Genomic DNA, 26,785 nt, shown 5'->3' on the forward strand with positions numbered 1-26,785 from the left:
GTTCAACATGGCTGCATACTGGAGAAGTTTGTTGTGCTTTCGGTCAGCAACACAGGCGCTGATCATCTGTGCTTTCTGCCTTACTGTCATCCACAGCCTTGGTAATGATGTGGACAACTGTGATAAACTCCGACTGGGACAATATCCTTTTAAAAAGTAACGTAAATGTATGGGGATCATTGAATCTGTAGCATGCTAGCTAGCCTGATTGCTATTATTGATGTTGTTTATGATACAGTCAGCAGTGATTCACTCTAAATGTGCTAATTCAACTGATATTTTATATAACTTTTTATAATGGAAAGTATCGGTATTATTTGGTGTTTTAAATCAATACATCTTATACGTGTACAACATAATAGATTAAACCAAATAGCCATTAGAGCCAAAAGCACCAGTTCAGATGTATAATAATTATATAAACAAGTGGATGCATTCATTTTATATCCCTGTAACCGTTTAACAAGCACAATAGTGATGTGTCTGCTGCTGGTTATGTCAATGTCTGTCTGTTTCTCTCTGATTTAAAGGAATATTCTGGGTTCAATACAAGTTAAGCTCAAATGACAGCATTTGTGGCATAATGTTGATTATCACAAAAACATAATTGCAACTTGTCCCTTTTTGAAGAAGTAATGTGTTGTTTTTTCAAAGTTGCAGTGTTTATAACTCCAGAAGTATTAAAGATATCTTAAAATCCTTTTAGATTCTGGCACTGAACTTTCTTTTTGTATCTTCATCTTTAAGGCATTTTATGGTTAAATCCCAGAGATATGGGTCTCTCAGTGTAGCTCCATCTGTGAATTGCTACATTTTACCCATTTTCAATGGTCGAAAACCAAATGTGGGTCACATGATATGAAGCTAGTTTTTCTTGTCTAAAGTAGGTATGTGTCAGGGTGGTCGCCTGATCGACTAGTCGTCCAAAAACTGACTAGTCGATTTGAGACGCAATTCTCAAATTAATTGAGAGAGGCAGATTCTTGGAGAGTGTTTTTGCGTGATGATAACTTGCTGTGCTTAACAGTGAATTACAGTAAAACCCTCTGCCGTGCTTTAGGTTTAGTCTTTTAATGTGCTGTTGTTACAGCAACGCACTGCATCAACAATACATTTCAAGATGATCACTGTCGGACATGAAATCCTCTGCTTTGAGTAACACAATTTGTGAGGTACTGATTCTGTCTGACACTGCTTATATAAATAGTTGCAGTAAAAAAGATTTCAACAACTTAATGTCGTGAACTAGATGTGTACCCGCAATATTATCTCGCAGTTCTGCGCTTTTGACTGCGCAGCGAGGATTGCCTTGAAGCGGTTACATTGAAGCACGTCATTCTGCGTTCAGAATGCGCAGAAGCGGGTTTGCGCCGCTCTGTATTGGAACCTTTAATATTCCTTACTTTTCTTACTTTGATAGTTCTGTGCAATCAGACTTTATAATTATTTAGCCTATTTGTTTGTTGAATATCCGTCACCATGTTAAAGTGCTGCGCTTAGCATCCATATATTCAGGGTTTGGGATTAACGGAATACATGTAACGGGATTACGTATATAAAATACAAAATATTAGTAACTGTATTCCAACAAAGTTACAGTTTAAATCATTGGTAATTAGAATACAGTTACATTCAAAAAGCATTTTGATTATTGAAGAGATTACTTTGCATTTTATTGTCATTTGTTTAATTTAATATTTAGACTATTCAGTTGGAAAACTTTTATCCATATAAATGATGCGATCCAAAGTGCATTTGAACAGCGGTGAAACACTTTCATATGATTTGTTTCGTTCATACAAGTTCATACTGTTGTGAGTGAAAAGGTGGATATGACATTACTGAGGAGTTTTCACTTGGGAGCTTAATAGAGGGGTTATATTATGTTTCTACAGCTTAACAAAAAACAGTTAGAAACGCTTTGACAGATGAAACATAAATCCAATAAATACACGATTACATGCCTTGTCAATGTTTTTTTATGCGGTTAGGGTATTTTTAACAAGAAATGCTAACCAATGTAGCCTTTAACATTGTATAGAAAGGTACAAATAATATATTTTCTGCCTCATTCTATGTAAAGAATCCACATACGATCAGAAAAGGATCTCGTTATGTACACTCTGTGGGGTTTTAAAGTTTGGAGCGGGGCGGGGGGCGAGGGTTGTGTTCACTGTTGGATATGGCGGTTCAGTAGTCTGACTGCTTGTGGGAAGAAACTGTTCCTAAGTCTGGATGTTCTGGCCTGAAAACTTCTTAGCCTCTTCCCGGATGGGAGGGGCTTGATCCAGTTGTAGGATGGGTGAGAGGAGTCCTTCCTGATGGAGGTTGCCTTTCTCATCCTCCTTGTGCTGTAAATGTCCTCAATGGCAGGAAGATTGGCACCAGTGATGCACTGTGCCGTCTTCACTACCCGCTGCAGGGCTTTCCTGTCAGATGCTGGGCATACCAGGCGTTGATACACCCGGTGAGTACACTCTCAAAAACACATCTGTAGAAACCAGTGAGGATGGGGGGCATGCCAGCTCTCTTCAGCCTCCTTAGAAAATACAGGAGCTGTTGGGCCTTCTTTACTAAGGAGGAGGTGTTCAGTGACCATGTGAGGTCTTTGGAGATGTGCAGGCCCAGGAATTTGAAGTTCTGCGTTGTTTCATCTTCTGTGCCGTTGATGAATATTGGCTGATGAGGAGCTTTGTGTGTGTCTGAAGTCAACAATCATCTCTTTTGTCTTGTTGCTATTCAGGGAGAGATTGTTGAAATCACACCAGGCTATGAGTTGGTTCACCTCATCCCTGTATGCGGTCTCGCCATTGTTGCTGATGAGCCCCACAACTGTGGTGTCATCTGCAAACTTTATGATGCTGTTGCTTTGGTGTTTTGCATTGCAGTCATGAAATGCATTGCTTTACATGCATCAATTATATTTTATAATGAATTCTATGAAGAAAATTCATGTTAGAGCATACAAAGTTTTCTCTAGTAAGACCTTTGATATTAGAGCAAAGATGTACTGCAAAAATCTTATTCTTAATAAGAATTCAAATATTGTTTTTTCCTGTAAAAATATCTAAAATTCCTTAAAACAAGATACATTTACTGCATAAGGTATTTAGACTTTTTTCAGAGAATTTATATATATATATATATATATATATATATATATATATATATATATATATATATTAGTCTTTCTTTATTTACATGTTTATAGTCAAAAGAAGAGAACAAATTTTGCCAGTGCTGAAGAAGTAATCCAAAGTATTTAAATTACGTTACTGACCTTAAGTAACCTAACGGAATACGTTACAAATGACATTTTACAGGGGCCTGGGTTTCTCAATGGAAAAGACGCTGGTTGGAGTTCGCTAGTTCGAATCCCAGGGCGTGCTGAATGACTCCAGCCAGGTCTCCTAAGCAACCAAATTGGCCCGGTTGCTAGGGAGGGTAGAGTCACATGGGGTAACCTCCTCGTGATCGCTATAATGTGGTTCGTTCTCGGTGGGGCGCATGGTGAGTTGAGCGTGGTTGCCGCGGTGGATGGCATGAAGCCTCCACACGCGCTATGTCTCCGTGGCAACATGCTCAACAAGCCACGTGATAAGATGCGCTGGTTGACGGTCTCAGACGCGGAGGCAACTGGGATTCATCCTCTGCCACCTGGACTGAGGCGAATCACTACACGACCACGAGGACTTAAAAGCACATTGGGAATTGGGCATTCCAAATTGGGAGAAAAAGGGGAGAAAATCCAAAAAACAAATGACCTTTTAGAGTATGTTTTCTGTAGTGAAATACTTTTAAAAAGTAACCTTCCCAACCCTGCGTATATCCCTCTGAAACACGTCTGAACGGGGTCACATTAATAATTAATAATAATTAATAATTTAATAATTTTATTTATTTATCACACATTATATATTTGCACATATACAGTGAAATTCTTCTTTTTCACATATCCCAGCTAGGCTGGGGTCAGAGTGCAGGGTCAGCCATGATACAGCGCCCCTGGAGCAGATAGGGTCAAGGGCCTTGCTCAAGGGCCCAACAGTGTCATCTTGGCGGTGCTGGCGCTTGAACCCCTGACCTTCTGATCAGTAACCCAGAGCCTTAACTGCTGAGCTACCACTGCCCCTAATTAACATAACGGAGCCTAATTATACATTATCCGACTAGTCGATTATGCAAATTGGTAGTTTTGCACATCCCTAGTCTAAACGATAATACAAATTATGTAAAAACTAGAAATGTAAATTTATTTATTCATTTTTAAAACAATAATATAAAAATCTTGATTTTTGAGAGTCCAAAAATAGACTATTATTCAGGATTAAGTGACACATTAACTGAAAAGCCTGAAAATGTGACATTAGTCATTTTTAGTTCTATAAGGAATACCTACTGTATCTTTGTGTAAAAATAATATGTTCCAAATCATAGGTGAAATTAGTCATTTTGACCCCTCTCTTCAAAATAAGTGATTACACAGTAAATATTGAAACATGACATTTCATATTTTGGCTTTAAATATCATTTATGTTTATCTTTTTTCAGAAATTTATTAACAAAATTTAATATTTCAGTGGGGAAAGTTTAAGAAATGTGGTTGATTTGACAGGGAATAACCCTACGGATTGATCCCACCTTAACAGTGATCAAGTATCTATGTAAAGAACCCAAAATAGAGGATGCGACTCAAGAGCCAGAGAACTGCAAGGACCGCTTGGCCTCAGGTGGGTCAGCTGTGACTTATGTATACACACAAAAATACATAGATGATCCAAAACATTATGACCACTCACAGGTGAAGCGAATAACGTTGATCATCTCCTAACAAGGCCACATGACAAGGTCTGGGTAGATAAGATGGTAAGCGAACAATCAGTTCTCAGTCAACATGTTGAATGCGGAAGAAATGGGCAGGAGTAAAGACCTGAGCGACTTTGATAAGGGCGAAACTGTTATGGCCAGACGACTGGGTCAGAGCATCTCTGAAACGGCAAGGCTTGTGGGGTGCTCCGGGTCAGCAGTGATGAGTACCTACCGACAGTGGTCCGAGGAGGGACAAACCGCAATCCGGTGACAGGGTGTTGGGCACCCAAGGCTCATCGATGCATGAGGGCAACGAAGGCTATCCTATCTGGTCTGAACCAACAGAAGGTCTTCTGTGGCACAAGTCACAGAAAATTTTAATGATGGTAACGGGAGGAATGTGTCACAACACACAGTGCATCGCACCCTGCTGCATGGGACTGCACATATTGTTCGAGAATGGTTTGAGGAATATGATGAAATGTTCAAGGTGTTGCCCTGGCCTCCAAATTCCTTTGATCTCAATCCGGTGGGCTTGTCTGGTCCAACAAGTCTGATCCACAGCGGCTCCACCTCACAACTTACAGGATCTGCTGCTAATGTCTTAATACCAGATACCACAGGATATCTTCAGAGGTCTTGTATAGTCCATGCTTCGGTGGGTATGTACTGTTTTCGCAGCACGCGGAGGACCGACAGCATATTAGGCGGGTGGTCATAATGTTTTGGCTCATCAGTGTATATGATACATCTTGTGTTATTTTAAATTACCTAAAGATCTCTTGTTTTGACCCAGGTCATTTAGTTTTTATTACATGCTAAAATCTTTGTCTGTGTTTCAAAACCTTGTGAGCTGCCTACCTAGACAGCTATTTTGTGCATCATAGATACTTTGATTTGTGACAGCTATACTGGAATATGCTGAAATGACATTGTCAAGACATGCTCTTTAATTAGCTGGAGTCTAAAGCAGTGTTGTCATTGCAGTGGAATGCTTACCTGCTCCAAACGTCAGATGTCGCTTGTCAAATGGGACAGTGTTCAAATTCGGTGGTGAAGAGGTCGGATTCAGCAAAAGCATCCCATGTCGGAATGTGTATGTCAAAGTTCACTTTCATTCTTACATCCAGTTTGATTACAAGATTATTTGTAGACATTCATAAATAATGTTTGAACACATTCTTTGGACCGTACAGGAGTGGTTACTCATACAAAGTAGCTGTGGCTCTATCACTCTTCCTGGGATGGATTGGGGCAGACCGGTTCTACCTAGGATACCCAGCTCTGGGTAAGTCATGTCTCTCATCATGATTATTGAATTTATTTGTATAGATACTATACGTATGCTATTGCTAGTATCGCCAGTTAGAGATAATACCGGAAACAATTGGGAGAATGAGAACGGTACATTTTGCAAGCTGAATTCGAACTCGCGACAGCCACAATCGCACATGTGCGCCTACCGCTAGGTCACTGCTCTTATGTTACATGTTTTTCTCTCTTCCATCTGTGTGCTGTAACCTGAAATCACCTCTGACTTTGACATCCTGTGTTAAATAGATAGCTTTCTGGCATCCATTTTCCCGTCAAAAACTAATTTATCTCGTGCTAGTGCTGCGCTGTAACTCAAGGGACCTTCAAAACAGACAGAACCAGTCATGGATGCTCTGCTGTTGACATCATCTCTTTCCTCCTCCATTCCAAGGACACACCTTTCGGCCAGATGTTCTCTGAAGAGGAATCGCATATATTGCGCGCTGATCTTCACTTACTTGAGCACTGATATAGTACTGCTGGACGATACAGATAATTATTTATGGTAACACTTTACAATAAGGTTGTATTTGTTAACATGAACTAACAGTGAACAGTACTTTTTCAGCATGTACTAATCTTGGTTAATGTTCATTTCAACATACAGTATAAGTTTTTAAAATTAGAAGTTGTATATGTTAACATTAGTTAAAGCAATAAAACTCAAAAATGAATAATTGTATTTTTATTAATTATCATTAAGCAAGACTAATAAATGCTGTAATATATATTGTTCATTCTTAGGTCATGATACCTAGTAATGCATTTTTTTCTAACCTTAAAGACTTGTTATTTTTAATGTTATGGCCAGTAACTGTATGCTTGTCGAGTAGTGTCTGACCAAGAAAAATCCTCAATTTTTCATACATTTTCTTGGAAGAGAAAAATTGTGTATTAAGTGTGTATATCTGCTATATACATTTATTTTGTCAACTTTTAGGAGTACATTAGCGTATAGATGGCTTCAAAACTTAATGAATCAAACAAAACCTGTCAAGAACATATCAAGGTCACATTTCACCAAGTCCTTATCGTAATTCAAAAACAAATCTTAACTTTAATGCGGGGAAAAAAACAACGATTCATTATCTAAATTGTAAAATATTTATACATCAGTGTACAGTAGTTCTTCTTGTACTGCCTTTAATTTATGCTGATTTAAATGTAAAATCATTGTACATTTTTTTTTTTTTTTTTTTTTACTGTTTTATGGTAGTGAGAAAGCCATTGGAATAATGCGAATTTCAAAACAACATTCAGACACATTACAGTATTTTTTAATAATATTATTAATGTTTTATTTTAATTATTAAAAATCAAAATAAAACTAAATATTTTTAATAACTAAAATAAAATTATTTGTTTTTATTTGTATTATTAGAAATTAGTAATTAATTTTAATAATTAAAATAAAAAACTAATAACAAATTTAAAATAATTAAATTAAAATTACTAGTAACTGAATCTCACAAAACATGTCAAGAACATATCAAGGTTACATTTCACCAAGTCAAAAGATGATCGTTTACTTTTTCTCATAACTGTAATGTGGGGAAAAACAAAGATTCATTATTTATATGTAAAATATTTATACATCATTGTAGTAATCCTTGTACTGCCTTTAATTTATGTTGATTTAAATATAAAATCCTTGTAATCACCATTGGAATAATTTAAATTACAAAACAACTAATTTAAAGCATTCAGACACATTACAGTAGTTTTTAATAACACAAATTATTATTTTTTATTTTAATTATTAATTGTTATCTTAATAATTAAAATAAAACAAATGATTTTAATAAATAAAATAAAAGTATTCGTTTTTATTTTTATTATCAGAAATAAGTAATTAATTGTAATAATTAAAATAAAATAACTGATAATAAATGTAATAATTCAGGTAAAATTACTAATAGATTAATCTCACGAAACCTGTCAACATATCAAAGTTGCATTTCACCAAGTCAAAAGATGTTCGTTACTGTAATGCAAAAACAAATCTTTTTCTCATAACTGTAATGTGGGGGAAAAATGATGATTCATTAGCTAGATTGTAAAATTTGTATACATCATTGTAGTAATTCTTGTATTGCCTTTAATTTATGCTAATTTAAATTGAAAATCATTGTAAGCATTTTTTTTAATTGTTTTATGGTAGTGAGAATTTAATGAAAATCACCACTGGAATAATTTAAATTACAAAACAACTCAATTAAAACATTCAGACAAATTACAGTATTTTTAATAATCAAAATTATTAAAGTTCTTTTTTAATTATTAAATATTTTTATAATCAATAGTTTTTAATAATTAAAATAAAATTGTTAGTTTTTATTTGTATTATTAGAAATAATTAATTTTTATAATTAAAATAAAATGACTAATAGATGAATCTCACAAAATCTGTCAAGAGCATACCAAGGTCACATTTCACCTAGTCAAAAGATGATATACTGTAATGCAAAAACAAATATTTTTCTCATAACTGTAATGCGGGGAAAAAAACAACGATTCATTATCTAAATTGTAAACATCATTGTACAGTAGTTCTTCTTGTACTGCCTTTAATTTATGCTGATTTAAATTTAAAATCACTGTAAAATAATATATAATGTGAAGTACAAAACCGCTCAAGTAAAACATTCAGAGACATTACAGTATTTTTTTATAATACTTAAAATTATATTTTTTAATAAATAAAATTATTAGTTTTTATTGTTATTATTAGACAAAATAATTGTATTAATTAAAATAAAAACTAATAACACATTTTTAATAATTAAAATAAAACCAATAATTTAATAATTCAATAATGGGGGGTTGTGGAAATAATGACACAATGGCAAAAATCCCCCAAAATATGTTTCATTTTCAATATGCAAAAATTTAGGGGGTGATATTTATTCTTATAAACATTGAAAGCCAAAAAAATATTATTTTGTTTTCCGGAGGTCTTTAAAAAGTGGTGATTTACAGTGTTTTTGGCCTTTCTGTTAGTTTGAATAACCCTAGACCTTCCCTCTCGATCATAATATTACCATCTCCAACAGATATACATCTATATTGAAAATACAACCCTAAGATGAACCCCAGCACACCTCTGATGTCATGAAGCAAGTTCAAAAGGTTTTTACTGCTCACACATGAGCTTAGAGATCACGCACCTCATGTTTCATATGAAAAGCCCAGACCCTTTTTCTGCTTTGAATTCCTTGCTCTTTTTGTACAAAAAGCCATTTTAACAAAACAAGTCCGCATGTGACAACTAATTAACTAAAACAGTTCTCTTTTACCATCAGAGCTTTGTGAGGAGATCTCAGGGTGTCCATCTATCCTACAGTGCTCTAAACGCTGCTATTATCATCATCACATGCAGATGAGTCCAAGCCATATATCTAAAAACTCAAGGTTAGCCTAGATACAGCATGAAGCTCCACTTTTCTCTGTCTCTCCATGTTTTAAGGACTTCCTGATCAATTAAACACCTGCTTTGGGACAAAAGCGCCTGGGCGTTTGAAGGTCCCCCTTGTTCTTCGGTTCTTTGTGCGAGGAACACTGGAGTTTGTGAAAGGCAGGCTCACACCGTGCTGGAGTCAGTTCTACAGACATGTTCATTAAGCCACACCTGGTCCGGGCTGACCCCAGAGCTCCTGGGCCATTACGCTCTCAAAGGAAGGCCTGGACTTGTTTAGAAGACATTCTGCAGGTGGCTTTTTAGATATCCGTCCTGGAATCAGCATGCCTAAACCCCTCAATGACTAATTATAAGCAATATTAGGGACGATTAGCAGCAGTTATGATTGAATCACAAGATAGTAGGGGGTTTAATTGACTGCAGATCTCATGGGCTCCTGATGGTGTTTCAAATGATCACTTAATGGACATCCAAAGCAGGCATACTTCATTGCAAACGCAAACTATTTATTTTCTTCAATTGTATGGCCATAGGTTATTTTTGTCTTTAATGAAGAGGCACGAGTAATACATTTTCCTTCCCTTACAAAACTGTTATTAAATTGTGTTATTTTCACATGCAAATGAGCATTTGATTTGCCACAAATGTTTGCCAGAAGTTTGCTGCTCTTCTCCGGTAGTGGTGAACCTCCAGCAAACCTTTGGCAACAATGGACAATTTGCTGCAAGTTTGCCGCAAAGCTCATTTGCATGTGAAAATTATCAGTTGCGAATTTGTGTCAAGTTTGCAGCAAATTTGCCATGAACTCTCGATTTTCGTAAGGGTTGTCGTACGTTGAAACACTTTTAGCATAAACACTGTTCTCTGTTCTAAAAAGTGGGACTTTTAATGTTCACGTCACATTTCACCCCAATATGAAAATAAATAAATGTATTGCAATTAAAGATTTTTTTTTGAAATTTTTCTGACAAATAAGCAACCGACCTACAATTTTCTTTACAGTAATGCAATAAATTGATATTATTTCAATTGTAAATATGTATACATAATTGTAGTAATTTTTCAACTGTATTCTGAATTTAATCATTGTCACAGTATTTTTTTTACTGTAAAATATACTGAATTACAGTAATGAGAATCTAATGATAATCTAATGATAATCACCATTGAAATAATGGGTATTAAAAAAAATTCACAATAAAAAAACGTCCTGACGCATTACGGTAAAGCGGTTATGAGACACTGGGGAAAATGTGCCTGAATATAATGTCACAATGCAATAAAAAATCAGAATTTGAATATTCGCTGAATTTAAAAAATGTAAATGCACATTCGAAGGCTAAAATAACATTGTAATTTTGGATGTGTGCCAAGCACTGATGATGACTTAAATTCTTGGGCTCTAACATTTGTAATGCAATGGATAAATCACAATGCGGGTGTCTCGAGCTGTGTTTTAACGGTTGAATTTCCTTTTAAATTGAAAGTGTCTAAAAAAAAAAGCATCATTACTGCACTAGACACTGAGAAAACAACGAGACACAACATAACGGTCAAATACGTCCGTCTAGTGCATGCTTGCATAGAAAAAGACGGATGTGTGAACGGTGCCAAAGGTGGAGGTCTTTGGCAGTTGTGTCTTGACTATGGCTTGCTCTCTTATCAGCATCTCGCTGCATAAGCATTAGGTATGTTTATGTATTACTGTATATAATGAAAAACACTGGGGTACTGCCGGTATTCTAAAGCTCGAGTCCGTGGTAGTATCATGGCACCGGTATAGGCTACTGTGCAGTTTTTTTGTGTTACTTTTTTACTTTATATTTGAGCATATGGCTTAATCTTTTGACTTTATAATTTTACACACATTTGTTAACAGCAAGATATGTTCTTTTTAATAAACAATCGCTACAACACCTTGCTGACTGGTTTATATTAGGGCTGTCAATCGAAAAAAAATTGTAATCGAATTAATTACATGAGATGAAACGTACAAGAACACGTCTTGAGATCCCTGCGTTTGGATTTGAGCTCAATAAAGCTGTTTGAATGCAAGAATGTGTTCTTATCTTGTGCTGTCTGCTGTCGGTGAGCGTGGTTTGTTCTCTGTACAGCTGCACATTGCCTATACAGCTGAAGATTCGCCTACTGCCCCCTGGAGAAAACATGTGGTACTTCAACCTTAAATTGCTGCGATGGTAGGAAAATTGCTTACAGTCCGGGGACATGATTAATTGCATAAAAAATTTTAACGCGTTATTTTTTATTTAATTAATCGCACTGAATTAACACTTTAAATCGACAGCCCTAGTTTATATTGATTTGTTGTGCCATCTTGTGGATTTAGGAGACAACGTTGAATTAAAAATCAGATGTCTTGTAGAAATTTCCTACTACCTGATATAATGTCTTTATAATTTTTTTTTTTATATTTCAGTGAAAATTTATTTTCTCAGCCCTGTTGACAGTCCTACAATGCAATAAAGCGGTAACACTTTACAATAAGGTTCTAAATGTTCTATACATTGTAACTTCATGACAGTTAATGCATTTACTAATGAACAATAATTTTTAAAGCATTTATTAATCTTGTTAAAAAGATAATTTATAAATATTCTATTTTTCATTGTTAATTCATAACTCATCACTGTTCAAATATACAACTTTTAATGTTGAAAATGTATTTTAATGTATTATGTTGAAATTAAAATTAACCAAGATAAATGAATGTTGTAATTGTAAAACTATTGTTCACTGTTAGTTTGTGTTAACTAATGTAATTAGTGCATGTTAACAAATAAACCTTATTGTAAAATGCTACCAAAAAAATCTAAAAGGACCTAAAATGGGATATTTTATTGAAAATGAAATTTGACCTGGACATTTTTTTGTGAGATTGGTGAATTGTGCCTGCAATACTAATGCTAAAATAGAATAAAAGTCACTTCCTTGGGTGATTTTGATTGTTACTTTGAATAGCTTTGCCCTCAAACTGTTTTCTTTGAGATCATACAGAGAGGCTGATAATAAGTGTTTTCAGGCATAAGGTGGTTTGGACGGCTGGCTTTGTCATATTTGCTTGGTTGACATGTGGTTTCCTCTTTGTGTGTTCTCAGGCCTGCTGAAATTCTGCACTGTGGGATTCTGTGGCATTGGAAGCTTAGTAGACTTCATGTTGATCTCCATGCAGGTAAGTGATGTTAATTTCCAGGTTTGTAACCTCTTTATTCATGTATGGATGTCTTTGGGCATTTATTTCTGCAACAGTACTGGAGGTTGATCCATTTTTATTCTTTTATTTTGGTTAATATTATGTATTTGTTTATTTCTATTTATTTTCAAGAAATTTGTTATTATAGCTCAATATAGGATAAATATATATTTTTTTTCATTTTAATTTTCATAAACTACAGCCAACTTAAATCATGTCCTAACCAGCCACGACTGCAACAACATTTAGGGTTCTATTTTTTTTTTTTTGTGTGTGTTGGATAACTCAGAGTGAAATTTCCAAATATGTTCTGATTGGCTGGAATTTTGTCTCACATTATTTTGCTTTTAGTGAGGACAGAAAATCACTTATTTTTGGACATTTTTCGCATCATGTTTGGCTGGGTGAATTTTATAAAAGAAATGTTCCCACAAAAATCAAAATACGAACTTATTAAATATAAAATGATATGTATATATTGTTGTATAAATATATATATATTTTATATAAATATAAAAATATATTAAAAAGTTGCATAAAGAAAAAGCCTATTTTAAGCATATTTGCCCATTATTATTTTGATTTATTTTTTTAGAGTGAAATATAACATTTCTTCATAAGATTCACCCAGTGGGACACTGTGTTGGTCATACTTTATTTTTTATTTTTATAAAATGATCACTCATCTTTTGAGAAGGTGTGACCTAGTGGTTCAAATTCTGGGCTGGTAACCATTAGGTTGTAGGTTTAAGATCAAGACACTTAACCCCCAGGTCTTAACCCCCTCCAGGACGACTGTCTTTAAAAATTGTCACTTTGGATAAAACCATCTGCAAAATGATCACTTAATACTTCAATTTAGTATATTAGATACAAAAAAGGGGAGGCACTTTACCCACGTCCCCTAAATAAGCTGCAGACAGAGTGACTCCCTCAATGCTTGTGTTTGTATTCAGTGGCACCTGTGTCTCTCTGACAGTGAAAGGAGCTAATGAAAGCACGGTTTGTTTTCGCCTCCTCCTCTCCCAGGCCGCACGCTCCCACAGGACTACCCTAACCCCCATTAAAGACCCCCTACGCCTGATAACAGAAAAAAGTCAGTCCATTTGTCATCTTGTTAGGCCTAACCTTACCCTCTCCGTTCTCATTAGGCGTCACGGGCCTGAATTTAGCTATACACGAGAGAACACTTGCTCTCAGCCGCCACTTTCACCCACCAACGATGTCAGATATTTATGGCACGCTCTTATGTGTGTTGAAGGATGGCTAGAGGAATAATTATTACACATTCTTTAGAATGTCTTTAGAATGTCAGATGTCTGAGCTGCTAAATGGAGAACAGTAGCCTGGTCTTCTCCAATGTGTGTATGTTTAAAAAGATCAGGACAGGATAGTTTAATACGGTCCGTTGAGGTGTGGAAAACCCTGTATCTAAACATTGGCTTTTTTGCTAATTGCCAAAATTTTAAACAAAGAAATAGTAACAGTGTTTTAAAAAGTTTATTTTTTTATTATTACATCAGTACATCTGAACTAGGGATGGACATTTTGAGTAATTTTGTAGTCGAGTACTCTAGCACATAAAAAATGAATAATCGATTACTTGAAATTTAGAATTTAAGTTCAGCCTTCAACTTTTAAACATGTTTTTCTTATGAAAAAATTAGCACTATGCATAAACAATCTAGATTCAAAAATGAAAGAAAAAAGTTTTTGCACACACATACATTCCAAACCTTCTGAAGCAATACAATCACTTTAAATAATGGCAGAATTTTCTTTTTGGGTGAACTAACTGCAAGATTTAGGTGAGAGAAGCAGTTTCAATGTAGCCCATGGCAGGCACAAAGCAAAATCAAATTGCAAAATGCAAGTAATGTTTTTACTAGTCAAATATTTAAAGCTGAATGAGTACTCGATTAATCAATTACTTGTGCACATCCCTAGTCTGAACGTCTGTGTTTGTGTGATGTTGCATTGACACCACTATGGATGCAAATGAGTAGGGGTGTAATGTTTTTTTTCAAAGCTATCTGAGATTTTTGCATGCTGGATGTTAAAATGGGTGTAAAAATATGACCCATATCAACGGACGAAAATAACATAGAAATTTTAGCTCAAAGTATACGAATTTACATCACTCACCCTGTATGCATAGGCATAGCGTTCGAGCAAAACCAAAGTATACTTTGGGCTATAGTGGCAGGCCCTCTTGACTTTTGGGCCAGTAAACAACCACCTAGCAATCGCAGAGTGACATGCTAACAACCACTCAGAACTCCTAAAGGCCAAAGAATACTTTAGTTTACCGTGTGCTGGTACGTCGCGTGCACTGGCGCAAATAACGTCATCAGCATAGTATGCATGGACTGTCCACGTGCAGCCTAGTTTATCTAGTCACGTGGATAGTCTGCATCTATGACTGTGCTAAAAGAGTATCACAAAGCAGTTTTAGTGTGCATGTGCTGAATGACCTGTATGGGCCTGTGGTCAAAAGACTATGGCTGAGCGTGAGACCGGGCGCAAGACGGAAGATGGAAGAGTGCACGGAAAATCTAAGAATACCATAGCTTTGGGGGGCCTGGGTAGCTCAGCTAGTATTGACGCTGACTACCACCCCTGGAGTCACGAGTTCGAATTCAGGCGTGCTGTATGACTCCAACCAGGTCTCCTAAGCAACTAAATTGGCCCGGTTGCTAGGGAGGGTAGAGTCACATGGGGTAACCTCCTCGTGGTCGCTATAATGTGTGGTTCTTGCTCTCGGTGGGGCGCGTGGTAAGTTGTGCATAGAATCCGTGGAGAATAGCGTGAGCCTCCACACACGCTGCGTCTCTGCGGTAATGCGCTCAACAAGCCACATGATAAGATGTGCAGATTGACAGTCTCAGACTTGGAGGCAACTGAGATTCATCCTCCGCCACCCGGATTGAGGTGAGTTACTACGCCACCATGAGGACTTTGAGCGCATTGGGAATTGGGCATTCCAAATTGGGGATTAAAGGGGAGAAAAAAAAAAAGGATACCATAGCCTTTAACAAATGCATAGCAAAGTCCTAGCAACTATTTATCCTAGCTTGTGGTGGCAAGTTTTGCGCCACTCACATTAAAAAATTATTATATATTCTTTTTTTATGTGAGCGGCGCAAAACTTGCTGCCACAAGCTAGGATGAATAGTTTTCTGTTATATTATCTAACAAAAAAAAAAAAAAATTTATGAACGTTTTTCTTAGTATGTAACCTAGGGCTGTCGATTTAACGCATTAATTTAGTGTGATTAATTATATTTTAAAAACCAGATGTGGAAGTTAACATAATTAATCATGCTCCCTGACCCGTACGTAAATTTCATAATAAAAGTACATATTTTCCTACCAACGGAGCTCTTCAAGCTAGAAGTACATGTAACTTCGTGTTTTTACAAACCACGTCAATAGGGGGCAGTCAGCGTGCCTCAACAAACCTCACAAACAGCGAGCCACAGAATGAGAGCCAGTCACAAAGGATGCACTCTTGCCAGCTGAACAGAATGTATGGATCTCAAGACGCAATCTTCAAAATTTCAACTACATTTAACTTGACACAGCATCCTAAAAACGCACCGTTTATGACGCTGAATACCAGTGAGATCTGAATTATAGTATGATATGTATAATTATTTGAATTATTATGTATTTATATTTAATTATATTTATATAATTATATTTAATGAATTATCTTCATTTGGGGGCATTTATTAGCAAATATTGATATGCGATTAATTGTGATATATTCGATTATGAATGAATGACTGTTACATTTATATAGTGCTTTTTCTGACAATACACTCAAAGCACTTTACACAGTGAACAAGGGACTCTCCTCAACCACCACCAGTGTGCAGCATCCACCTGGATGATGCGATGGCAGCCATAGTGTGCCAGTACACACACCAGCTATTGGTGGAGAGGAGAGAGTAGAGTTATAGAGCCAATTAATGGATGGGGATTATTAGGAGGCCATGATTGAGAAGGGCCAATGGGGGGAATTTGGCCAGGACACCGGGGTTACTCCCCGACTCTTTACGAGAAGTGCCCTGGGGATTTTTAATGACCACAGATAGTCAGGTCCTCGGTTTAACGTCTCATCCGAAGGACGAAGGCTGATTAGTTAATCAGCATGACATTTTAATCAATTGAAAGCCCTAGAATATACGTAATATTATAAGCTCTAAAAGGACTTTCAATCTTCGGGACTTTCAATCAATTTTATATGTACTGACTTCCATAAACACGTGTCATTTGAGTTGTATCTGGTTGGATTACTTACTTGCAAAACAATACTGTACCTGTCCATCCTTTGACAATTTCATATTTCTACCTTTTTTATCCGTTTTCTGTTCTTAAATATACACTCTTTCCTAGCCACAGTGGATAAATTAAGCAAGCCTTTATTTTTTTTAAATGGCCATGGTGGCTTTGATTAACAGGGCCACTGCAGTGTGTTTATTGTTCTCTTAATGTCTTATTGAAGGCCCTGGGAGAGCAATGCTTTTAAGAAGTGCCTCTGGCAGCCAGAACTGTCACGCGCGTACATTCTCAATTAGCTGTTGACTGCGGGCCTCTTCGTTTTTAATTTGTGACACTTTTGATAAAGAGTATCCCCTTCCCTTGGGACCCTATTTGCACACATCCCTCCTTGCTAAAACGTAATATTTTATACCAAACTACCTTCGCTAAGAGCCACGTCGTTTGGGAAATGCATCTTTGAGAGCTAATGAATAAACACCTGGGACGTGTTAACGTAATTTATATTTATCGATATTCTGTCCCGCGAGTCACACCACATTTTAGCCTTTTATAAATGATGACGCAAGATTAACAGCGCCATGTAACTTTGGGTTTGCTCTAAATCGCCAAAAAGTGGAAGGACGGAGCAAGTTGATGGATCGAATGGTAATGGTATGAGACCATGCTTGGGTTTTTGAGAAACTCAAGTCGCCCTCATGCCGATAGCAAGGCACCAAACGATAACACTGCAAGAGTTGCATACTTCCCTGCTACACACAATGCAAAAAGCAGTGATATTAAACTAGATTGGGCAAGGTTTGTCAAGACAAACTTTGATGTTGGCTTGACAGAGAGAGAGAGAGATAGAGTAATTTAAAAGTGCTTTAAGATATTTTAGCTGTTCTGGAACTTCCACCTGAGTAGCCGTTGATTTAGCCGTGCCCCCGCTTTCCAAAACACTGCACTTCAAAGACACGTGCGCACACACAAAAACTGTGTTGGAGCAGGTGGAGGGGGGAGGGTCTACCTGAGCAATCTGCCATCTGACCCTGAGCATTTCGCAGGAGCAGGACAATGTATCGGCACCTGTACGAGCCTATATGGGCTGGCCTGTGAAAAAACTATTAGATGAGTGCTAAAGGCACCAAAAAGTTGTTTTCGTCATCGTTGTTAGTACGTCATGGTCAAACAACGTACAGGTAAAAGGCCAACGCCAACATGGCTGTATGTCCAGGTGTAACCTCGGTGTCCTGGCCAAATTCCATCCATTGGCCCTTCTCAATCATGGCCTCCTAATAATCCCCATCCATGAATTGTCTGTATCACTCTACTCTCTCCTCTCCACCAATAGCTGGTGTGTGGTGAGCGTACTGGCACATAATGGCTGCTGACGCATCATCCAGGTGGATGCTGCACACTGGTGGTGGTTGAGGAGAGTCCCCTGGTCACTGTGTAAAGTGTTTTGAGTGTAGTGCCAGAAAAAAACGATATAAATGTAATGTTCATTCATTTATACTCTATACTATACATCTACATACCAACAAAACGTACTTTATCGACAGTCCAGAAGTCATTGTCGTCGAATTCAGTACATACTCGGGAAGTGTGCAAATCTGACACAGTGCTTGTATTGGTTCACTGCCAGACAAGAGCAAATCTTGATATGGTAGAACACACAATCACTGTGTCTCTCCACTAGATGTGTGTTCTTATTATCATACCGTCCCAAAGCGGATCCGAGCTGAGCTAGCAAGGCCAGGTGTTGGGTGCGCACGCCTGCAGGAAGCCATTACATTGTCTATGTGCGTCAGTCCAAGCATGTTGAACTGGCATTGGCCCAACTCGGGCCCTGAGCTCATTGTTGAAGCTCTGATCTGAGGACTGTCCTTTGGGACACTCCTCCTCACCAGAACTCTCAAAGCAACCTTAATTACTGCACTGCCTGGGGTTAAATTTAAATTGCTTCCAATTCGGCATTACTGTCTTATAATTCAATTGTAAGAGCATAAGCCATCTGAGAAGAGCTATAGACTCAAGCAGCCCACCTGGCATTCATCATTGTGTAATGTAGAATCATGTAATTTTCTGGTGAAAGATTACATTGTTATGTTGGTCTCGGAGCGTCAATCTGACATGTGAGAATCGGTGTGTTTGTTATGGTGTAGATCGTGGGACCGTCAGATGGGTCGGATTACATCGTGGATTACTACGGGGCACGCCTAACTCATCTCTCGATAACAAATGAGACCTTCAGAAAAACGCAGATCTCTCCTTGAAGACACCAGGTGAGGATCTCTTTGTTAAATCCGTGAAACCATTATCCAGTGTTTTCACAGAGTCATGTCACACAGAAAACATCAGTTCAGGGGCGATACTTCAACTCTTAGAACTTTTCTGTTCTCAAGGATAATTAAAAGGGGGGGGGGGACTTTTTTATTTTTATTTTTTATTGTGTCTATAATTATTAAGTCTTTTTAGTGGGTTTTTTTTATTTTTTATTTTATTGTTTTGTCTTTTAGTCTTGAAAGGGTAAATTTGCTAGAATTTTACCGTTTTGGATTTGTCCCCCACCCAGACTTCCCAGCTATAATAAACATATAAAAGTGTTAATTCCAGTTAATAATATTTTGAAATATCTAATTAATAGATAAATTGTATAATATCTAATTCATAATAAAAATTCCACTTTGCACTTTACATAAAAAAATCAACTTAAAACATATTTTCATATTCATATTTGGTATTTATGTGTACAATTTGGAATTTTACCATCTTGTATTTGTCCCCCACCCAGACTTTATAACTTCTATAATAAATATAATATCTATATTAAATAATATTTTGAAATATCTAATTAATAGTTATTTAAATTTTAAAATGTATATTGTTATTTAATTAAATTCCACTTTGCTCTTTTTCAGTAGAACTTAAAATATAATATTTTCATATTCATATTTGGTATTTATGTGTACATTTTGTATATATATATATTTTTTTTTGGTTACAAAGAATTACTGTGTTTAGTTTTTTGGGTGTGTGTTTTTGTATTTTAGTTTTGAAAGGGGAAATTTGCTAGAATTTGACTTTTGGATTTGTCCCCCACCCAGACTTTAAAACTTCCCGTCTATAATAAATAGGGATGCTCCGATTGATCGTCCACAGATCAGTATCAGCCAATATTTAGGTCCTATGACTTGATCGGTGATCAGTAATTTGACCGATCACATAAACCGATCGCTCATGTCGCAAAAGACGCGTGGGTCCTTTAAGACTTGAGCAGCACTGTCATGGCATCACGGAGTGTGGGGAATACTGGCATAGTGATGTAAGACAATAAACTTGATTCAGCAGTTATGAACGATGCAGTGGGAGAGGTATGGCGAATATGAAGAGCTTGTGTACTGTACTGTTAATGTGGCGTTTCACACGCAACAAGGCAAAGGGAAAACAGCGTGAGCTGTGAAACGGTCTTATTATTGTTCATGGCAGCAGCTTCTCAGTTTCCACCTGCTGGGCATAGGCATCTCAGTAATAACGCGAGTTACAAAATGTGGTGTAATTCAAACATCTTTATTAAATATCTCCCAATTAAACAGCATTACCAATAGTATCACCCATAGGTTATCAGTTTGTCTTCAGTTTGACACCAAGCTTTTTTCTTTTTTTTTTTTGTTATAGGGCTTCTCTATAATTATCTATCTTAATATAGAGAATATTTTGTTAGCCTATACTTTTTTAAAAGTCTTATTAAAAAAGATTTTGAGGGAAAATCTTTGGAATTCTGTGAAAGGGATAGTAGAACGTGTTAAATGCAGCTTAGAGTACTGCACTCTTATTGGTAGGTGAAAGTATCATCAAATTAGCCAAAATACTTTTAAAAACAAACATTTAAGGTGTGGGAATGCATAGAACTTTTGCATAAACAACTGACAGTTGTCGCAATTCCTTTCTTCACGTAGATTTCGTCTGGGCCTGGTCATTACCAAACCAGTCAGTATTTGTGAATTGTAATTCAGAAACAACCGAGAACATATTAGATTTGGTCATATTGTGCTGATGACAAAATCTGCATCTTGCGTATGGCACGCAGAAAACCGAAGTATACTTCGGCCTTTAGACTGAGTAGAACAAAGGGCTTATGGGTTAATGACTAATCTTGAAAGTTTTCAAAGAACCACTTCTTAATAATAAAAGCAAGGTCATGGTGATTGACGATCCTGAGTGACCTCCAGGGGAATCAAAGCAAATTTTCGATCCAAGGACAACTACAGCTGTGCACTAAACCCACTATCCAACGGTCCTCACTCTGTTCCCCGCAAGGGGCTCCCTGCCCCGGGGAGAGAGCGATTAAATGTCAGACGTGCCGAGGAGGACGTTGGGAAAATACAGCGGGGTCGTGAGATTGCACTTATTACAGCTGGCACTCGGACTGCATATGTTGAATTCTTAGTCCTGGTACTCCCCATGCACACACTGTTACAGACATTCCCTATATTCAAATGAAAATAGTGGCCATGCTATAGACGATTGCTTATATCTGTGTCTGTCCCCTATCAGTTTTGTTTCCTGCCAGTTCCTCGCTCTGGTTAACATTAGCTGCTGCAGAGATAATGGCGGTGACAGGGGTGTTATGCTGAATGGGACCCATGCGGAGACCATTACTTGCTCTCCTGTGTTTACATTGTTCCAGAATGAGCCTCTGAAGAGATGAGTCGAGGTCTTAATCCCTGCTCACTCAGCCATATTCGCCAACAAACACACTGTCTTTTTGTGACTCAATTTGTCTCTCTGTATTTCTGTCCTTCTATATGTCCTTAAGTCACTTTTAAGCTCAATCAACAGCATTTGTGGCATAATGTTGATTGCCACAAAACTTTGGCTCTGTCCTTTTCTTTAAAGAAACAATTGAGGTTACAGTGAGGCACTTACAATGGAAGTCACTTATAATGGACACTTATAATTTTTGGAGGGTGTAAAAGTAGAAATGTGAAGTTTATAATTTTATAACAGCACTTACATTAATTCTTCTGTTAAAACGCACTTATTATTTGAGCTGTAAAGTGGTTTAAAATGTAGTTTTTATGATTGTTTTAGGGTTTACAGTGTTATGTCATCATGGCAACGAAGTTGTAAAATTTGATATAACTTCAAACAGAAAAAGTTAGTAAGTGATTTTATCACACTAAAATCATGTTAACACGCATTGTCTTGTGGCTAAACTTTGGAAACAGTGAGTATTTTAACATTTACGAATTGGCCCTATTCACTTCCATTGTAAGTGCCTCACTGGAACCTCGAAAAAAAAGAAAAGGAGGATCAAGTCGAATTAAATTTTTGTGGTAATCAACATTATGCCACCTATGCTGTCGATTGAGCTTAACTTGTATTGAATTCCTTTAAGGCCACGGTCATACTAATCCATTTTAACTTTGAAAACATTTGTGGCGGAACGATCCGGCCCTCCCTCTCATCATCATCGCCCCGCCTCTGAGGACCGTCCTTCAGCCAGGCTCACAACAGGAGTTGGGCAGGAGAAGAGAAGAGGTGCAAAATGAATAAGCCTCATTGGGGCAGTGTATAAAAACACAGAGCGTGCCTCTTTTCGGGGAGCCAGCTTCTATTCTATGTGTGCACACACTGGCATCCTCAAAGGCCCAGGATCAGAGTGGGGAGGATTCAGCCGTGTTAGATGCGTCGCCAGACCTGCTCCTCAGACCCCCGGCGCAAGATTGATGTGTCGCTAGGGAGGACAGCACGTGTTGCGGTCGACGGGCTAGAGGCCGGGCCACCTTCCCCTCTGGGCCTGGGAAGAAAGGACGCCAAGGACGCCACCGCCCCACGCGCCGCGGACCCAGGAGGGGAGCGCGTGCGGCCGTTGGACCCTGCTCAAGACTGGGCCATTCCATGGACACTCCCCCGACATTCACTGAGCCCCGTTTCACCGCAATGATGCCAGATCTCCTTTTGTTTTGGACACTTCCCCCCATGGACACTATATTTTCCCCTTTTTTAAAATTTTATGTTTATTATTATTTTCAGTAAATGCCTCTCTGAGGCTTGACGCCACGCCCACTGTGTCTGTCTCTTGCTCACCCCGCCACACTCTGTTTTCACTTTTCTATGTCATCGTTTTCCAAGTATGTGGTTTATGAGAGCATTTTAGAAAGACTTCGTTTTCAGTGAAGAAAGAATGCCATTCCAGTGTGGATGAGAGCGTAGTGTGAACTAGGGATGGGCATTTTTAGTAATTTAGTACAAAATTAAAAAGGAGTAATCGATTACTTGAAATTTAGAATTTAAGTTCATCCTTTAACTTTTGAACCTGTTTATATCACAAAAAATTATTCAAAAACGGAAGAAAAAAAAACACATAAAAACATATTTGCACATAAAAACATACATTCCTAGTCTTCTGAAACGATACAATCACTTTATATAAAGGCAGAATTTTCTTTTTGGGAGAACTAATGGCAAGATTTAGATTTAGGTGTAGGTTTAGGTTCATTGTTGCCCATGGCAGGCAAAGGCACAAAGAAATATCAAATTGCAATATGCGAGTAGTGTTTTTACTAGTCGAATATTTAAAGCTAAACGAGTACTCGATTAATCGATATCTTGTGCACATCCCTAGTGTGAGTGTGGCCTAATTGATGGTAAAAAAAAGGTTCATAAAATCATAAAAACGGTTTTCAAATATTCATGATCTGCTGATACCATCTCAGCATCCAAGAACCAGCTGAAAACACATCTGATTTGTGAACACTTAACCAATCGACACTAATTGCACTTACCATTGAACTTTACTTGCACTTTGTGATGAGGAGGAGGGCGTGGCTGGGCCGTGATGATGCACGGCCGGCGCTGAATCAGGTGATCAGTGGAAGAGCGAGATAAAGGGGAGCCGGAGGTGCCAATTCGGGAGAGAGAGAGAGACGCACGCGGCCGCGCTGCATGTGTGTGTGTGTGTGTGTTTGTTTATGTTTGTTGGTTTAAGTTTACCATTAAACTTTGTTTACTGTTCAGCCGGTTCCTGCCTCCTCCTTGCCCGTCCTTTATCTGTTACAGTGGTGCTGAAACCCGGGAGGGAAGAGGGATGCGCTGTCGCGGAGTCCTCACCGCTGCCATCCACCAGGGGAGCAGCCGCGACTGTCTGCCTGGGGACAGAGGGGTCGCTGCCTGCCGCCGAGAGCCGGAGGAACCGCTGCCGTCTGCCAAAGAAGGGGAGGAGCGGTTCCGTCCGCCAGGGGCCAGAGGACTCGCTGCCGTCCGCCGGGGGAGGAGCGAGCTGGTGTCCGCCAGAGGGTGGAGCCGCCGTTGAAGACTGGGTGACAGCGCATCCGGGAGTCGACGAGCAATTCTTCACTCTCCTCTCTCTCTCTCTGTGTGTCTCCGCTCGCCCTTTCCCTCTCCCCACGTCTCCCCTCGTCTCTCCCCCAGGTTTGCAGGTGGACCATCGGCTGACAGAATGGCGGAAGGGCAGCGTCTCCCTTCCAGAGATGGGGGGTGTGGAGCTGGTCAGACCGGTGGTGCCCCGGCCTGAATCGGGTGGGGGGAGGAGTGTGACGAGAAGGAGGGCGTGGCCCGGCCATGATGCACGGCCGACACTAAATCAGCTGATCAGCGGGAGAGCGAGATAAAGGGGAGCTGGAGGCACCGGTTTGGGAGAGAGACGCACGTGGCCGCGCTGCGTGTGTGTGTTTATGTTTGTTTTATGTTGGTTTAAATTTACCATTAAACTTTGTTTACTGTTCAACCAGTTTCTGCCTCCTCCTTGCCCGTCCTTTATCTGTTACACATTTAACTGTACACAATATATATATATATATATATATATATATATATATATATATATATATATATATATATATATATATACAGTGCATCCAGAAAGTATTCACAGCGCTTCACTTTTTCTACATTTTGTTGTGTTACAGCCTTATTCCAAAATGGATTAAATTCATTATTTTCCTCAAAATTCTACAAACAATACCCCATAATGACAACGTGAAATAAGTTTGTTTGAAATCTTTGCAAATTTATTAAAAATAAAAAATGAAAAAAATCACATGTACATAAGTATACTTTCCGTTTACATACTGTATCTTTCTTCTGGACCTGCTGCCAAACAGAACTAACTCTTTCCATTGTTTTGTTTCAGGTGGATCCATACGAGACGACCCAACAAATGTACAGACACAAATGTTCATGTCATGTAAACCTCATCTTTTCATTGGATTCGTTTTTGCCGTGTCCAAACATCAAGGCACATGGACATGCCAGATTATTCTGTGGGAAAGACAAGAGACCACGTCTGGAGTTTTTCAATATGGCTCATGTATGTGCTGAGCTAATGTTGGTCCCACTGCTCCAAGCTTTATTCGGAAGGTCAAACTTTTTTCCCCCTCTCACTTCCTCCATTTTCTCCATCAATCCATCGATCATCAGTCTCTTCCTTTGAATCAGGGCTTTGAATGCCATCCATATTTCATTCCTTTTCACGGCCATCCATCTCGCATGTTGTTGGATATTGTGTGATGTTTTGATGTTATTTAAACACTGTAAATAAAGTTGTAATATTTAACTTGGATCTATTCTCTGCTTTGTTAGTAGACATTAGTGTTGGGAAGTAACTAACTAAAAGTAGTGTCACTATTTACATAACATTTTCAAGTAGTGATATTGTAGCTCGGCTGTATTTGTAAATACTGTTTTAAAACAACAGACGAAATAGTATAGGTTTATAACATCAACCATGATGTTGGTTATTGGCTATAATGTAATATTTTGAATTGGCCAAAATTATTATATTGGTGCACATGTAAATATGAAGTATTATCTGATTCTGGAGAGGTGTCAATGGGTTTCACTCTAAAAGCATCCCATCGTTATCCCCTCTGTAATCTTCAAACGATCTGTATCAGACCAGTGTCAAGTGCTCCTTCAGTTTCACTTGTCCACCTGGCTTGAGTCCGTCACATCACCATTAATACAGACTCTAGTAGAAGCAATTCATCACGCTGGATGATTGTGGCTTAGGGCCGACTACGCCAACGTGTGTTGTTGCACGTTGTGAACGAGCATGCTGCTTTATGAACTACATTGTCCATGCCACAACATGTACAGCTCTGCCTGGATATGTATAAGAGATTTAGCCTGTTCCCCAGCGTCTGCGATGGTGGGCGACCAGCGCTGCCTTGGGACCGTCCCGATAAGCTTGGTCTCCTGAGCATGCTTGAGGCATCTCTATAAATCTCCATGAAACAATAGTTTGGACAGCGAGGATTCACTTGGTATTAAGATGATCTGCATAGCTCATTATTAATTCAGGACTAACCTGGTTTTTTAAAGTACGATTGCTTTAGATGCAGTATAGCGTGACAAAATGCAGGGCACTGTGGTCAATGCTGTGAAAAGATAACTTTGATCTAACTTTTAATATACAAAAAAAAAGCAATACGTGTGTAGGATGTTTTCCAAACCCCCTCCTTTTCTTCTCTCCTTCTATATTGAGGTATTTTCTTGCTCCCAAGCAGTGCAGGACTTATCAATAGACCAGCCGGATAAGAGCCCAGAGATTTATAGTGCACTTCTCACAAGAGAGAGCAGCAGCTCTGGGCCTGCATCCTCCCTCTGTGCGGAGGAGGCCATTCCTCATCTGGCCCTGGTGTTTTATAGGTGCAACCTCCATCTTTCCCTCCCTTTCACCAGACTCTTCTGATGGAGTAAAATTAATAGGAGGAAACAACTCGGAAAAAGGGTGGGGTGCT

The 26,785-nt window shown here is 38.2% G+C and overlaps 1 protein-coding gene across 3 annotated transcripts; it reads left to right on the forward strand.

Moving 5' to 3' along the window:
• Positions 1-25,599, forward strand: LOC127437994 (TM2 domain-containing protein 1-like). 3 transcript variants are annotated; one of them, XM_051693202.1, is made up of 7 exons: positions 1-140; positions 4,656-4,730; positions 5,797-5,905; positions 6,006-6,097; positions 12,658-12,731; positions 19,184-19,303; positions 25,177-25,325. In XM_051693202.1, exons 1-6 carry the CDS (start codon positions 8-10, stop codon positions 19,292-19,294), a joined length of 594 nt encoding a protein of 197 aa, XP_051549162.1. In that variant the 5' UTR covers positions 1-7; the 3' UTR covers positions 19,295-19,303; positions 25,177-25,325. The 3 variants fall into 3 exon arrangements, with proteins under 3 accessions (XP_051549162.1, XP_051549161.1, XP_051549159.1); XM_051693201.1 differs by lacking the exon at positions 19,184-19,303 and having other exon boundaries at positions 1-167; positions 4,616-4,730; positions 25,177-25,599; XM_051693199.1 differs by lacking the exon at positions 19,184-19,303 and having other exon boundaries at positions 25,177-25,599.
• Positions 25,600-26,785: the final 1,186 nt, after the last annotated feature.

This window comes from Myxocyprinus asiaticus, chromosome 49 (assembly GCF_019703515.2).
Source record: "Myxocyprinus asiaticus isolate MX2 ecotype Aquarium Trade chromosome 49, UBuf_Myxa_2, whole genome shotgun sequence".
NCBI classification, from domain to species: Eukaryota; Metazoa; Chordata; class Actinopteri; order Cypriniformes; family Catostomidae; genus Myxocyprinus; species Myxocyprinus asiaticus.

Bases quoted from the DNA above. Each gene is read 5' to 3' on its own strand.
- LOC127437994 (XM_051693199.1), top strand. From the start codon at position 8: ATGGCTGCATACTGGAGAAGTTTGTTGTGCTTTCGGTCAGCAACACAG. The intron at 6,098-12,657 runs GTAAGTCATGTC...GTGTGTTCTCAG, and splicing joins CCTAGGATACCCAGCTCTGG to GCCTGCTGAAATTCTGCACT. The intron at 12,732-25,176 runs GTAAGTGATGTT...GTTTTGTTTCAG, and splicing joins TCATGTTGATCTCCATGCAG to GTGGATCCATACGAGACGAC.